This window comes from Folsomia candida, unplaced genomic scaffold (genome assembly GCF_002217175.1).
Source record: "Folsomia candida strain VU population unplaced genomic scaffold, ASM221717v1 Fcan01_Sc012, whole genome shotgun sequence".
In the NCBI taxonomy this organism is placed as follows: Eukaryota; Metazoa; Arthropoda; class Collembola; order Entomobryomorpha; family Isotomidae; genus Folsomia; species Folsomia candida.
Genome location: NW_019091204.1, coordinates 3,620,371 through 3,633,245, shown reverse-complemented (window position 1 = coordinate 3,633,245; position 12,875 = coordinate 3,620,371). Strand labels below are relative to the sequence as shown.

The 12,875-nt window shown below is 36.9% G+C and overlaps 1 protein-coding gene and 1 long non-coding RNA gene across 4 annotated transcripts; one reads left to right on the top strand and one right to left on the bottom strand.

Annotated features, from left to right (window-relative positions):
* Positions 1–2,529: 2,529 nt before the first annotated feature.
* LOC110855283 lies at positions 2,530–7,226 on the bottom strand. 2 transcript variants are annotated; one of them, XM_022103702.2, is made up of 6 exons: positions 6,865–7,226; positions 5,816–6,771; positions 5,574–5,724; positions 5,368–5,483; positions 5,187–5,299; positions 2,530–2,808 (listed from the first exon to the last, which is right to left on the bottom strand). In XM_022103702.2, the coding sequence occupies exons 2-6, from the start codon at positions 5,864–5,866 to the stop codon at positions 2,640–2,642; spliced, it is 600 nt and encodes a 199-aa protein (XP_021959394.1). In that variant the 5' UTR covers positions 5,867–6,771; positions 6,865–7,226; the 3' UTR covers positions 2,530–2,639. The 2 variants fall into 2 exon arrangements, with proteins under 2 accessions (XP_021959394.1, XP_021959400.1); XM_022103708.2 differs by lacking the exons at positions 2,530–2,808; positions 5,187–5,299; positions 5,368–5,483; positions 5,574–5,724 and having other exon boundaries at positions 6,008–6,771; positions 6,865–7,222.
* Positions 7,227–7,392: 166 nt separating this feature from the next.
* LOC118437222 lies at positions 7,393–11,126 on the top strand. Of its 2 annotated transcripts, none has more exons than XR_004835951.1 (3): positions 7,393–7,660; positions 8,018–8,124; positions 8,537–11,126. It is a non-coding gene; the product is annotated as an uncharacterized LOC118437222 (long non-coding RNA). The 2 variants fall into 2 exon arrangements; XR_004835952.1 differs by lacking the exon at positions 7,393–7,660 and adding an exon at positions 7,674–7,948.
* The last annotated feature ends 1,749 nt before the right edge of the window (positions 11,127–12,875 follow it).

The window sequence follows — 12,875 nt, the reverse complement described above, 5'->3', positions numbered from 1 at the left end:
AGCCCGTGGGAGTCCAGCCCACCATTTCCAGCCCGTGATTAACTCCAGCCCGCGATCTCCAGCCCACCAACTCCAGCCCTTAATTATGTCCAGCCGTAATTATTTCCAGCCCATAAATATCTCCTGCCCCAGTACATAAATTAATATTATCAAAACAGGGTTTCGAGTATGCTTAGGAGGGGAGGTTGTGTACTATCAACTCCCGGATCTCGATGCCCATTGGATATGTTGTAGTGTCCCATGAATGTACAAGAACCCTGAAGTGGTTTGATTCCATGGCCACATTTGCGCCCGCCACACCCACTCAAAGGTGCCCAAAAATCGCTTTCACTCCAGCTTTCACTCACTCAAATCCACCTCAAAAATCCAATTTTACTCTGATTTTCAAATTTCTTTCACCATTACACTCCCAGATAGTTGCTCTCTTATTTCCAACATCAAACTCAGCTTTCTTGATAATTATTTCGCAGGCATAATTTGTTTTGTTGATTACTACAACAATCCTCATTTAGAATTTTAAATTTTATAAATACCAAGAAATTCAAAAAGTTGAGTTTGATATTGGAAATAAGAGAACAACTATCTGGGAGTATAATGGTGAAAGAAATTTGAAAATCGGAGTAAAATTGGATTTTTGAGGTGGATTTGAGTGAGTGAAAGCTGGAGTGAAAGCGATTTTTGGGCACCTTTGAGTGGGTGTGGCGGGCGCAAATGTGGCCATGGAATCAAACCACTTCAGGGTTCTTGTACATTCATGGGACACTACAACATATCCAAAGGGCATCGAGATCCGGGAGTTGATAGTACACAACCTCCCCTCCTTAGTCCTTGTGCCACCAACACAAGCGGGAAAACCGAGTCGTCAGCAAGGGAGCCACACCCATGTTTTGGGTTATAGTGCAAAAAGCACAGTCATTAGGGGACATTCGTAAACTTCATAAAGCAAATTTTCGTTGGACACCCACCCACCCCCTTTAACATGTGCCACATAGGTACGATATGTGGGATTTTCGGAGGATTGCATACGCGTTAAGAGCAAAAATAAGAAGGAAGTGTGGTACGAGGAATCGAACCTCGTGTCTTTCTCATGCCGGGAGAACACCTAACCACTAGGCTAACCGCCCTGCTTCCTATCCTTGCTCTCTTTTGCAACCACCAAATTCCACTATTCTCTCCTACAGATATCATTGGACCCTGACCACCCACCCACCCCCCTTTGCGTTATGAAGTTTTTGAACGTATGTACATATGGAGAGAAAATCCAATCGAGCTGAAATTTGGCAAAAAGGCTGCTGTTGACCCCTAATAAAAGAATATGAAGTGAAATTGGTAAAATTTTTGTCTAGAGCGACCCTATGGGGTGACCTATACCGATTTTTAGAAATAGTAAGAAGTTGAAATTCAGCAGGGTGATAGTGGATTCTCATGAAATAATATGAAGTCAAATATAACAAAAAGTAACCAGAGGTACTAACGGGTGACCAACACCGATTTCTAAGAGTTTATACATTCAGCTCAAATTTAGTATTGAGTCGTAAACTCGTAAAATAAATTGCTAATTAGAATATAGGAGGGATGAATTTCAAAATTTTTGAAAAGAAAATTTTAAGAAATTTGAGTTTTCTAATAAATCCTGGTTGGAGCTAAGCAAAACTGTACGGATAGGTTTTTATACACGGGCTGGAGACGTTTATGGGCTGGAAATAATTACGGCTGGAGATAATTAAGGGCTGGAGTTGGTGGGCTGGAGATCGCGGGCTGGAGTTAATCACGGGCTGGAAATGGTGGGCTGGACTCCCACGGGCTGGGGTCGGTGGGCTGGAGTCTTCCGCACACCAAAGTAAACTTTTTCCTCATTTCCCCCTATAATTTACCTGTCATTCATTGAATAATTTACTCGATTTATTCCGGCACACACATTCTCTCCGAATGTGGAAAAAATTTCTGAGAAAGGCAACACATTAAAATAAAATTAATTAAAATTAATTTTCCCATTTTATACATTATAACATGACAATATAAATTCATTGTCTGAGCAACATCGCAATTCTGTACTTTGAGCACAATTTGGAATTGCTAATGCAAACACAAACTTGACATTGACGTAAATATCGAAGATTAAATACATTGACGAATGTATGTGTTTAAGTTTTAATAAATCGTAATAAAATATCCGCAATTCAAATCCTTTCCTTTTGTAGAACTAAATACATATGTATGTCTCATGCAAAATTATGATTAACAAATTTTTGCAAAAATGTTTCACAAAGAAATTGCACATCAACTTATGCATATATTGTAAGGGATATTTTTATTAACATAATTTCTTCCAAAACTGATCTGGACAATAATTTAATTAAAGTAAATCTTAATTTACGTATTAAGATACCACATCCCTTAATTTATACCGCTCTTAAAAATAATACGAAATATAAATATTTGAAAGTTAAATGCAGGATAAATTCTGTAATTTAAGCAAGGTATACAAAATCCAGAGAAACATCAACTTCAGGCAAAGTTTACGCTGGATTTGTATAAATATCAACATAATTTATTATGAATTCAGAATGCACTTTCTTTTCTAAGGGGTAAAATTATTCTTGGGAGTGTAGGTATGTATGTAAGTAGGCAACTAAATATTATGCTACACAGCCCACAGTTGGCAATATTTGGTGCTTGGCACCAAACGGTGCACACGCTGCTTGACAATCGGGACCGGATGAGCCTCGTTTTTTATTCGGTTTGTATTTCATCCTTATTTCTCCCGTGTCCGAAGTGAAATCGTTGGGACGATTTCCTCCACAGAATCTGCAAAAAAATACGAAATTGTATGTACAGTGTGTCGGTAAATTGACGCTACACGGTGGAAATTTTCCAGTGATAAAATTTCCTGAGTACATACAGTCAATGGAACAAGTATTGGCAACACCCACGCAAGCTAAATAAAATTGGCTATAACTTTGGCATGCATTATCGAATTAGCATGAAAATTTGTACGCATTTAGTTAATTTAATGTTGTTTTCGATTATAATCATGTTTTACTGCTCAAAATTATATTAACGCAGTTTTTAAATAATTTGCTGGAAAATTTGCAAAATTAACCCGCAAAAAGTATTGGCACCTTCTAACTTAAAAAAATCATAGAACAAAGAAAGGACAATTTTACTGCGACACACTGCTTCTAGTATTACGTGGCACATCCCCTCGACGCAATAAGAGCAGAAATATGCCATTGAATTGATTCGACAAGGTTCTTTATAACGTTTTTTTATATGGTTGGCCACACTTGTTTCGAACTTTTGACAAGCTCGTTTTTCGTCGAGTGGTTTCCCACCGGTCTCTCTTTTCGCAGCCCAAACAATCAGAATGACATCAGGAGACTGTGCAGCCAACGAAAGAAGCTTAACCTTTTCGGTCTCCAAAAACTTGCATCGTAAATTGGGGTAGCTGTTTTGGGTCACTGCATTTTTGGAATATAAAATTCCTCCCCAGATCAGGTTTTTATCAAATAATTTCAAATTATCGTTTGGAATGATTAATTAGACCTCCCTGGTCATGATTTTATCGATAATGACCAGGTAAACACGCCGCCACCTAGTCATTTAATGGCAGGCAGTGGTGGCCGAGTGGTCATCACACTGTGCTTCAAGCCGAATGGAGGTTCTGGGTTCAATTCCCAGTACTGGCAGAGAGTTTTTTCCCTTGTGGTTTTCCTCTCTGACTTGTTGCACAGGTCTGTGCGGTGTCCATTGCACTACGGGCACCATAGTTAGGAACCTGTGACCATCTATTTCTCACTTATGTGAGGTTTGGTTCACTTGTAATTCAAATGTAATGGCTAAAATTGGGAATCAATAAAGACGACCTTTTTTTTCATTTAACCCCAAACCATAATCGATCCTCCTATGTGTTAAACTGCCATACGAACGTTTTCGTATTTCTGAGCCTTTTATGGCATCCGCCAGACTTGAACCAATTAATGAGCTCCGAATAAGTAAAATATGCCTATGTCGTACCAGTAGACTTTATTTCATTCATTGGAAGTCAATTGAGGCTTATATTTAGCCCATCCCAATTTATTGAGGTGGTTCGCTTTGGGGACGCTCTCGTCGGTCGGGCTACTGGAGCCTGAAACCCCAACGCATAATTTTTTAGTGAACACCAAATTGAAAGATATGTTTGCCCCACAGTTGGTACTGCAATTCAACATGGATTTGGGGGCTAAAATCTTCCGATCTCGAATGATTTGTTGCTTGATTCATCAGTAGATTTTGGGCGTAGGTGACCTTTTTCCTCCGCATCGTCGAAAAGTAGAGACTGAGATCGTCATTTTATATTTCTTTGCTACGTTTTCAATAGTGAATATGGAAAAGTGTGTTTTCTCTTTGATTTTTCGATAACAAAGCATTTTTATGGAAGAGGCATGAATATTTCTCGCCGCGCCAAATACAGCTGGTTTAGTGCCGCCATTTTGGCTCCAGACAACACAACTGTAGACTTAAAATGTCGCTAACGTTATATTTTGTCACTTAATTACCTTACCGTAACGAAATGTGGAAGATGGTTAAGAAAATTGTGTCGAGTAACTAATTTAGCCACATGTTGCCAATACTTTTTGCAGGTTCGTACCTGACTAGTTAGGGTCAAAATTTGGATTGCGTTATGTTTACTAGATTTAAATCGGAAACACGATTATAATCGAACACTACATTAGATTTATCAAATGTGTTCAAAGTTTCATGCCAATTTGATAACGCATGCCAAAGTTATAACCAATTTTATTTAGCTTGCGTGGGTGTTGCCAATACTTTTTCCATTGACTGTACATAGGTTTCATAAGCTTCTGTATCTTATTTAGCTACCGATTTTTTTTTCAACTCTAAAAAAATGTAGCTACCTTTTTAATAAGTAAAGGCGTTCTGAATTGTAAATTATGCAAACTAGACTAAATCCAGCGTAATGTTAACTCGATTAAGAGTAAATTTTACTTGGAATAAAATGTAATTTACTTAATAAAGAATTCAGAGTGCGTTCAGTTTTCATAAGGGCAACATTATTTTTAAGTGTGTGACACAGTCAGTCCCTTCAGAAATACTGCTAAATTGCCCCTTGTAGCGTCAGTTTACATACGACCACTATTTTCTTGAATTCATTAAAATTAGCATGATTTTATAAGTAAACTGACTTTTGGCTGTGCAGTATCGAACCCGTGTCCAATTTTAGATAACCCTTCAAACATTCCCATGAAGCTGGAATCGGGACACACGAACAACTCAGGTACAAGTCACAATTATTTGCCTAAAATTGGAAATAACTATAAAACATGGTGGCGATATATTTTAATTATTTTTTTTCAAAATGCGTACCACAAATTGCCAGGTTAAAATTTCTCCACCACCGTAGTAAAAATTTCTTGCGGAAATATTATATACATTGCCTGGATTTAAGGTAATAACGGTTCCAACTGGGGCTACCTGTGGAACTAAATTATTTTGAAATATATTAGTGGATTTAATAGTAAAACTAGGACTATTAATAAAAATAAAACTTAAATATATTTCTGAAATTTTACTCGAGGTTGTATAATTTACTGAACTTCCGGTGGTTATTGTGGGGGTCGATGAGGTTGTCGTCGGAGTAAGTGTTGACACCGTGGGGGGTGGATCGGTTACGATGAAGTCTTGTCTTGCTCGCCTAAATCCCGTCCAGGAGGCAGACCTAACCTACAAATTAGGAGAGAAAAATACAAAAATTAGCAAAGTGAAATTATCAATATGTCTGAATATAAAAAAAAACTTATGACCAAAATAATACCTCAGAGGTGATGGCACATAATAATATGCAGATATAAAGGGTATGTGTCATTATGAAATGAAGATATGCGCGGATCGTAGATATGTATGCACCGTGTACGTGTCCGGAGACAAATGAAATAATTTGCGAATATAAAATTGCACCTCATTATATTAACTAAGTAACTAATTCATTTATTAATTAACTAATCAATTACCCGCAATAAATAGTTTATTCACCTGCAATTAATTATGATAACAAGTTCACGTACATACATGTGGGCATTAGGACTCGTTAATACATAATTCATTACGCATTACAAAACCTCAATGCCTGGTTTTCCCCCCGGTCCGGAACTCCGGGTTGATAACGTTCTCGTGGATGGTACAGTCCCGTCATCATCACCGCATGTTCCTGTTGCACTGAATTGATATGCTCGCACGTACACCGGCCATCCAATGGATTTATCAATGGGGACATTTTTATTTAGAAATAATCCCGAACGCTGTTTCGTCATATCGATACAAACTAAATTAATTTTGCAAGCGACATCTTCACAGATTTTCCATATCCCTGTCGTTCCAGTTATTGCAATCGAGCCGAGAAGTATGCGTGGGTCGACGGGGATTGATGCAGGTTCGAGGGCGGCGGGGGGTGTTGGCACTGTTGGCACTGTTGGTGACATGATTGTTGCTGTCGTTGTTGTAGTCGTTGTCGTTGTTGGTGTTGGCGTCGTGCCAGGATTGTTTTCCTTAAACTCTAATCCAATCCAATTAGGCTCCGACATTATTAAGAGCCCTGGCATATTAACGACCGGATTTCCAAGAAATCTGACAGACTTTGTGTTCTTTAAGTCAGGATAGTTAGCGAACGGAACGCAGGTAAACTTTGGGTTAAACGCAGATCCTCGAATTGTCATTACGGACGTGCTTCTTTCTTTTAACTCGCCATAGTTAATCGTATTGTACAGTGCCCACCTGAAGGAAGTTGATAGAAACGTATGTTCGTAGGAAATGCTCAATAAAATATTCCTCAATTTTTTTAAAGAAACAAATAAAACATATTCTTACATTCCATATGCGCAGAATTGTTTCACAGCAGCATTAGAAAAGCTCAGCTCTGTGTCTCTAAAAGTTTTGGGGTCTGTGCTACTAGATGAGATTGTCGGAGTTGTTGGATATACAACTCTTTGCAGCCGAATCTGGTGATCGTTGGGTGGCGTTTGGCCATTTCCAAGTTGCAAATTTGAAATAAAAATGGAAACAAGGGTAACTTGGAAGATAAACTTGTGAAAAATTAGCTTCGTCATGATTGTAACAAAGTGTGTATGTAGGTACTATGTAGTAGTATTTGCACCACTTGTTATTTAGATAATATTTCGTTCTCTGGTACTGATTGCTCTTACACTGCTGTTCTATCCAAAGTGGGGAGAAAATGGTTATTTTATTCAATATCTTAGAAGGGGAGGCATGTCCATAAATATTCATATCTGGTGTGTAATAGCTTTATATGATAATTCGCATTAAATAGTGATCATCCTGCTTATTGTATAGTAATAAATAGTGGCACATACACAACTCAGGCTCAACTTCGGTTTTATTCCTTTACGTATGACCACAAGCATTTATACACTTTTAAAACCTACACCGTGCAGTAGTTATTACTACGTAATTCCGGGCCACAATTTCCTTTATCATGTGGCAAACATTTCTGAGAAATAGGAACCAATTAACATAGATTTTCATTCCTGATTGACTATGAAATCAATCAATTGTCAATAATCAATAAATATCCAATTGTTCAAGCAACATCGCAATTTTATACTTTGAACAAAACTTAGAATTGACACGTAAATTTGGAATTGACGTAAGTTTGAATCGTAACAAATTATTTGCAATCTAGCCTTGTGTGTAAGTTTCAGGCGAGATTAATTCCACATTATTAGCATTTGCAAGTAAAAAGTATTAGCACACGTCGTCACGGATGTGGATTAAAATTATTATTTTTAATTGGTTTTCAAACAAAGTGAGACGACAGTGATTTGAATTATTTGCCACTAATTTAATACGGTTTGATTTATTGTGCTTAGAAAATTGTATAATATACAGTGAGATAGTGGTTCCTCAGTTTCTAACAATTTTCATCATTCGATAGGTTAAAATTCGTGTAATTATGTATGTGTACATAAAGAAACCGTGATAATATTTTGGTTTGTGTTTACAGTTTCTGGGCTGCATGTCAAATGTCCAAATTTAATTTGGAGAAATGAAATTTTTGATCCAAAGTCGGCTTGTAGATTTGTAAGTTGGGTCACACACCACTAGAAATATGTAAGTAATTCGTAAAAATATTTTAGATTATTGTTTTGTAAATATATTACTAGCTATCATTTGAGACCCAGTTTGACAAATTATTGAATTTTGCAAAAGTATTGCACTGCAGTTATTATACGATCGAAATATGGTGTTTAGTAACGTTATTAACGTATGTATGTAAATTATAGATGTATGCATGCGGTATTGAATCATACAGATAATAGTAGTCAGAAATTGGTTGGGTTTCTTGCATCTCGTCATGTTCCCAATATGTGCATGCTATCATGCATTTTGAAGTAAAGACTGTACGTTATTACGCAAAATTCGTGATATGCGCGACGTTTAACGCGCATTGAAATGCACGCTAATTGTATTGTCGAATCCAATCAAATTTTAAAGCTGCATTAATATCTATTTATTTATTTAGGTTGCGTATCTATCAATCAACAAATTATGGGGAAGAAGAAGAAGACAATTGTGTTGTCACCACAATTAAAGGATGTTACGCTCAACCTTGTCAACCAATGTCTTCCGGGCTAAGGAATACAAAATCAGGCAGCTATTTAGGAAATGCCATCAGCGGTCGTGTCATTCATTCTGAACAAAAATATTGGGGGCCGTTACTATGTTCCCTTGAATACGAAACCTGCGACAAGGGGGACCGTTCATAAATTACGCAACGCAAAAATTGTGATTTTATAGATCCCCTATCTTCTTTAACATGTAACACAAAAACACGATATCAGTTTAGTCTTATACCCTCCCCCTCTCGCGTTCCGTAATTTATGAACGGCCCCAACTGGCCCACGGGCCACCTGTTCCTATATTTGCCACCCTTACATTCGATGCTGACTCAAATCCATTGCATTCAATATGAGAACGGGTTTAGAACCACTAGCCTCGTGGAACCTACTTCGGTACACTCTTCATAAAAGTTATGGAAATATGTGTATATTACATAAGGCTGAGTAAAAAAGGATGAAACCACAATTGGGTAAAATATACACACCAGTTGGGCAAATTTTACACAATGGTTGGATAAATTTTATCCAATTGTTATCCTTTTTCTCAACCCTGGGTAAATTTTTCATAGCTTTTATTTAGAATGTATATATATGTGCATACCTATAGATATACCTACATACATATAACATGCATATAGAGATAACAGTATAGTTCTGTACATTCAAAATAGTAATATTTTAAGCTTTTGTCACACGCACACTTTTTGTGAAAACAAGGTAAAACTTTCACGAACAAATTTACACAACTTTTACTCAGAGTGTAAGAACAGCATCCGTTCGAATATGTATAGGTTGAACTTTTGAATCTTGGTTGCAGCAACATTACTGTTGAAAGAGTAACCATTCCGTGCGGTGGTTGTATTAATGCAGACCATTTTCGCCTGACACAATTTGTCCGGACAAAGTCTAATCCTACCCGTCCCGGTGATTGAGAAAAATCTCAAGTAATCACATGGGTGGGGGAGGTTAATGAGATCATAAAATGTCGTTAACACATTCTTCGTCTTATTTAAATGCTCTTGTTTCAAACGGTCTGATTTATTCGTAAAATGATTTTTACGTAATAGGTATATTTACGTATAATCTGTGCAACACTTATCGATGAGCCACTAAATAAGGAATCAAGATCTATCAATAAATTTAGTTAATTCGTACAGATATGTTTGAAAGTATATGTATAAACTATTAGACTTACATATTAGTAGAAGATATTTACGTAAGAGGTATGTTTACGTATTATATTTGGTATGGGTTATCAAAAAGTTAATGAAGTTGCGATAAATTGACACTTCGATTTCCAATTAATATTCAATCTCATATTCGCATTTTATTTTCGTAGTAGTGAAATATATTTTAGGTATGCAACTCCCATCTGATAAAATCGTCGGCAGTGGATAAAAATTTAAAACATAAATCCAAATAAATATTGTACACACAAAGACCTGACAATGTAAAATAAAATTCGAAACCTGTCGTTTTTGAGATTGAATATTAATTGAAAATCGATGTTTTAATTTGTCACAGCTTCGTTTACATTTTGACAACCCATACTAATCCAGAAAGGGAACGTCCATATACTACGTTTGCAAATGGGTGGGTGGGTCGGTTTTGGCTGCCTATCTTACTTGTGTTAAGCTTAACATGAGAAGGATAGGGAAGGGGTGGGTGGATCTGAAAATCTCGGTTTACTGCAAACGTAGTATATGGACATTCCCAAATAATTATACGCAGTACATATTTTCATATGCAGCACCATATATAAGCAAACGATATTTACGTAAGAGGTATGTTTACGTAGTATCTAACAAAATATGAGTAACACGTATTAATCAGTGGCGGATGAATAGGGAAGGTGGGTAAGGGGACCTGGAAGTGAGATTATTATAATATTCCCAACGAAGTGCTATCATCGAAATTCGGAAAATAAATTTACTGATAATGTTCCAAATAGTTAGAGAACTAAGCAGGTTGTTATATGGATCAAATAGATGTATAAAATCCCAACGTGTTTGTTTGGGTGACTCGGATACTTGTTTACGTGAAAAAATACAGTTTCTGAGACTTATGTATGCGTCACAGAAAAACTCATCTAGGGGTCCAACGATGGCTTAATCTGCCACTGTTATTAATGAGCCTTATCAAATAGGTAAGGCACCGAAGATGTATTAATAAATTTAGTTAATACGTCCAGATATTTGAATAATCTGTAAATAACTTTTAATAATAGAAGTAGATGATCTTTACGTACGAGGTAAATATATTCACGTACTAAATATATAACACTTATCATTAATAAGTTGTCAATGAGCTTTAACCAGTAGGTACGGAACTAAAAATCTATTGCATACATTATAAATTAATATAATTAACAAATATAATTAATAAACTAAATTTATTTAATCAATTTCATTTAATTTGTGTTACTTAATTTAATATACAGATATCTGAATAATGTATAAATAATTACGTACAATAAAAGTAACTTGTTGCGAATTAATAAGCATAACATCGTTGTCACTGCTTCGGGTAAATACCCTCAATAGGTTTTGCATATGATTGTTACCGGCTGATATGCTAGATACACACCGACACCGCTAGGTAGAGTGGTATTAACGAATGGTATACAATTAAAATGTTACCAAATCACATTAATTATGAACTAAATAAAAAGATGAGCTATCTTACAATTATTTACTTCCATAGACTTATTTCAGTAAAAAAACGTTTTCATGAAAAAACCAATTTTCTTGTCAGGATAATTGCATACATATGTATGCATATATGCATTTGCAATTTGCGAAATCCATATCATGCGTCACCTTCGATCAATTTGGCGACGCCGGCGGGGTAAGGCGGCCCACCAATGTTGGAGAAATATGAAATCAAATTTATCGACGTCGACGGGGCACAAAATGTAAACGGCGGCGCGTCAGCTTTAACCGCTGACACATACAAATGCATATACACACATTCAAACAACTACTATGTAATTTGATTACTAAATCGTGTTAACTCGGGGTAATTACAAATATTTTAGCATCGCTCTCACTTTTCGGAATTGATAAGTAGCAGACTGACTGTTTGATTCATGCAGAAGTCCTGAATCACCAACGGAGTTCCATTGTCGATGTAGTTTGAACCGAATTTGATCTTGAGCAAGTCAGACGCCTTGATTTCTTTCGCCACCTGGGATTTCTTCCCGCCGAACTTGGCGGCATGTCTAACATGCGTTCGAAGTACCTTGATCGACGTGCTGTAAACCCAGGAGGCCACCGTATAAACGAACACGTTCGCCATCAAGCAGTCAACCGTTAGAAGGGGAAAGAAGAGAAAGCCTGGCATCGGTATTTCGTCATGAAATTGGATGCAGACGTATTGAGAGACGACTTGCGTTGCGGGAATGGTAAGCACAATCATGGGAACAATTCGCTGCATGAGATATCCGTTTAAGTATTTTTCCAGAATTTGAATACTTCGGTAGAGTTGGATGCAGGCACGTTGTTCCGAACTCGATTTCGAGTCTCCAATTTGCCTAGGAATATTTCATCTAGATTTATTTACCTGTGGTTATTTTTTATTTACCAACTTGAATGCACGGTATAGCTCCATGATTCTGTACGCCATACGTAAAAATTACCCTTAGCTCGCATATCAATTGCAATTATTTAAAACAAACTATTTAAGTAAATATTTCATCATTGACGAATATTAGAGTTATGTTGGTAAACAAATATATTTTCGATTTCCCTAACCCTTTTGTTGTTTATTACATGTCTTTACAAAAACCTTTAAAAGCATTGGAGCTGCTAACGGATTAACTGGTATCGCACAGAACGAAAACAATTATGCGCCAAATAAAGCTAATTTCTTTCTTTCCCTCGTGAAAGAATTCTGGTCGCATAAACCCAATTCCCTGCAAGCTACTAAGTTTTCTCCGATAATTGAAAATCCCTCCCTTGGTAACATGAGCCAACGTGACAAAATTTATGGAACCCCCCTGGTATAAAAATTTCATTTCTGATGAAATCTTTTTACTAGGGTTGCCACAGGTAGCAAATGCTACCCGTTACTAACGGGTAGCATTTTAACGGGTAGCTTATAATTCCGCTGCGGGTAGCGGGTCAGGTAACGGCGCGTTACCTGACCCGCTACCCGCAGCGGAATTATCCGTACCCGCACGGTTTCCCGTTACCCGCTACCCGTTATGGAAATTCAGTTAAAAACTAACCCAGCTTCAGAATA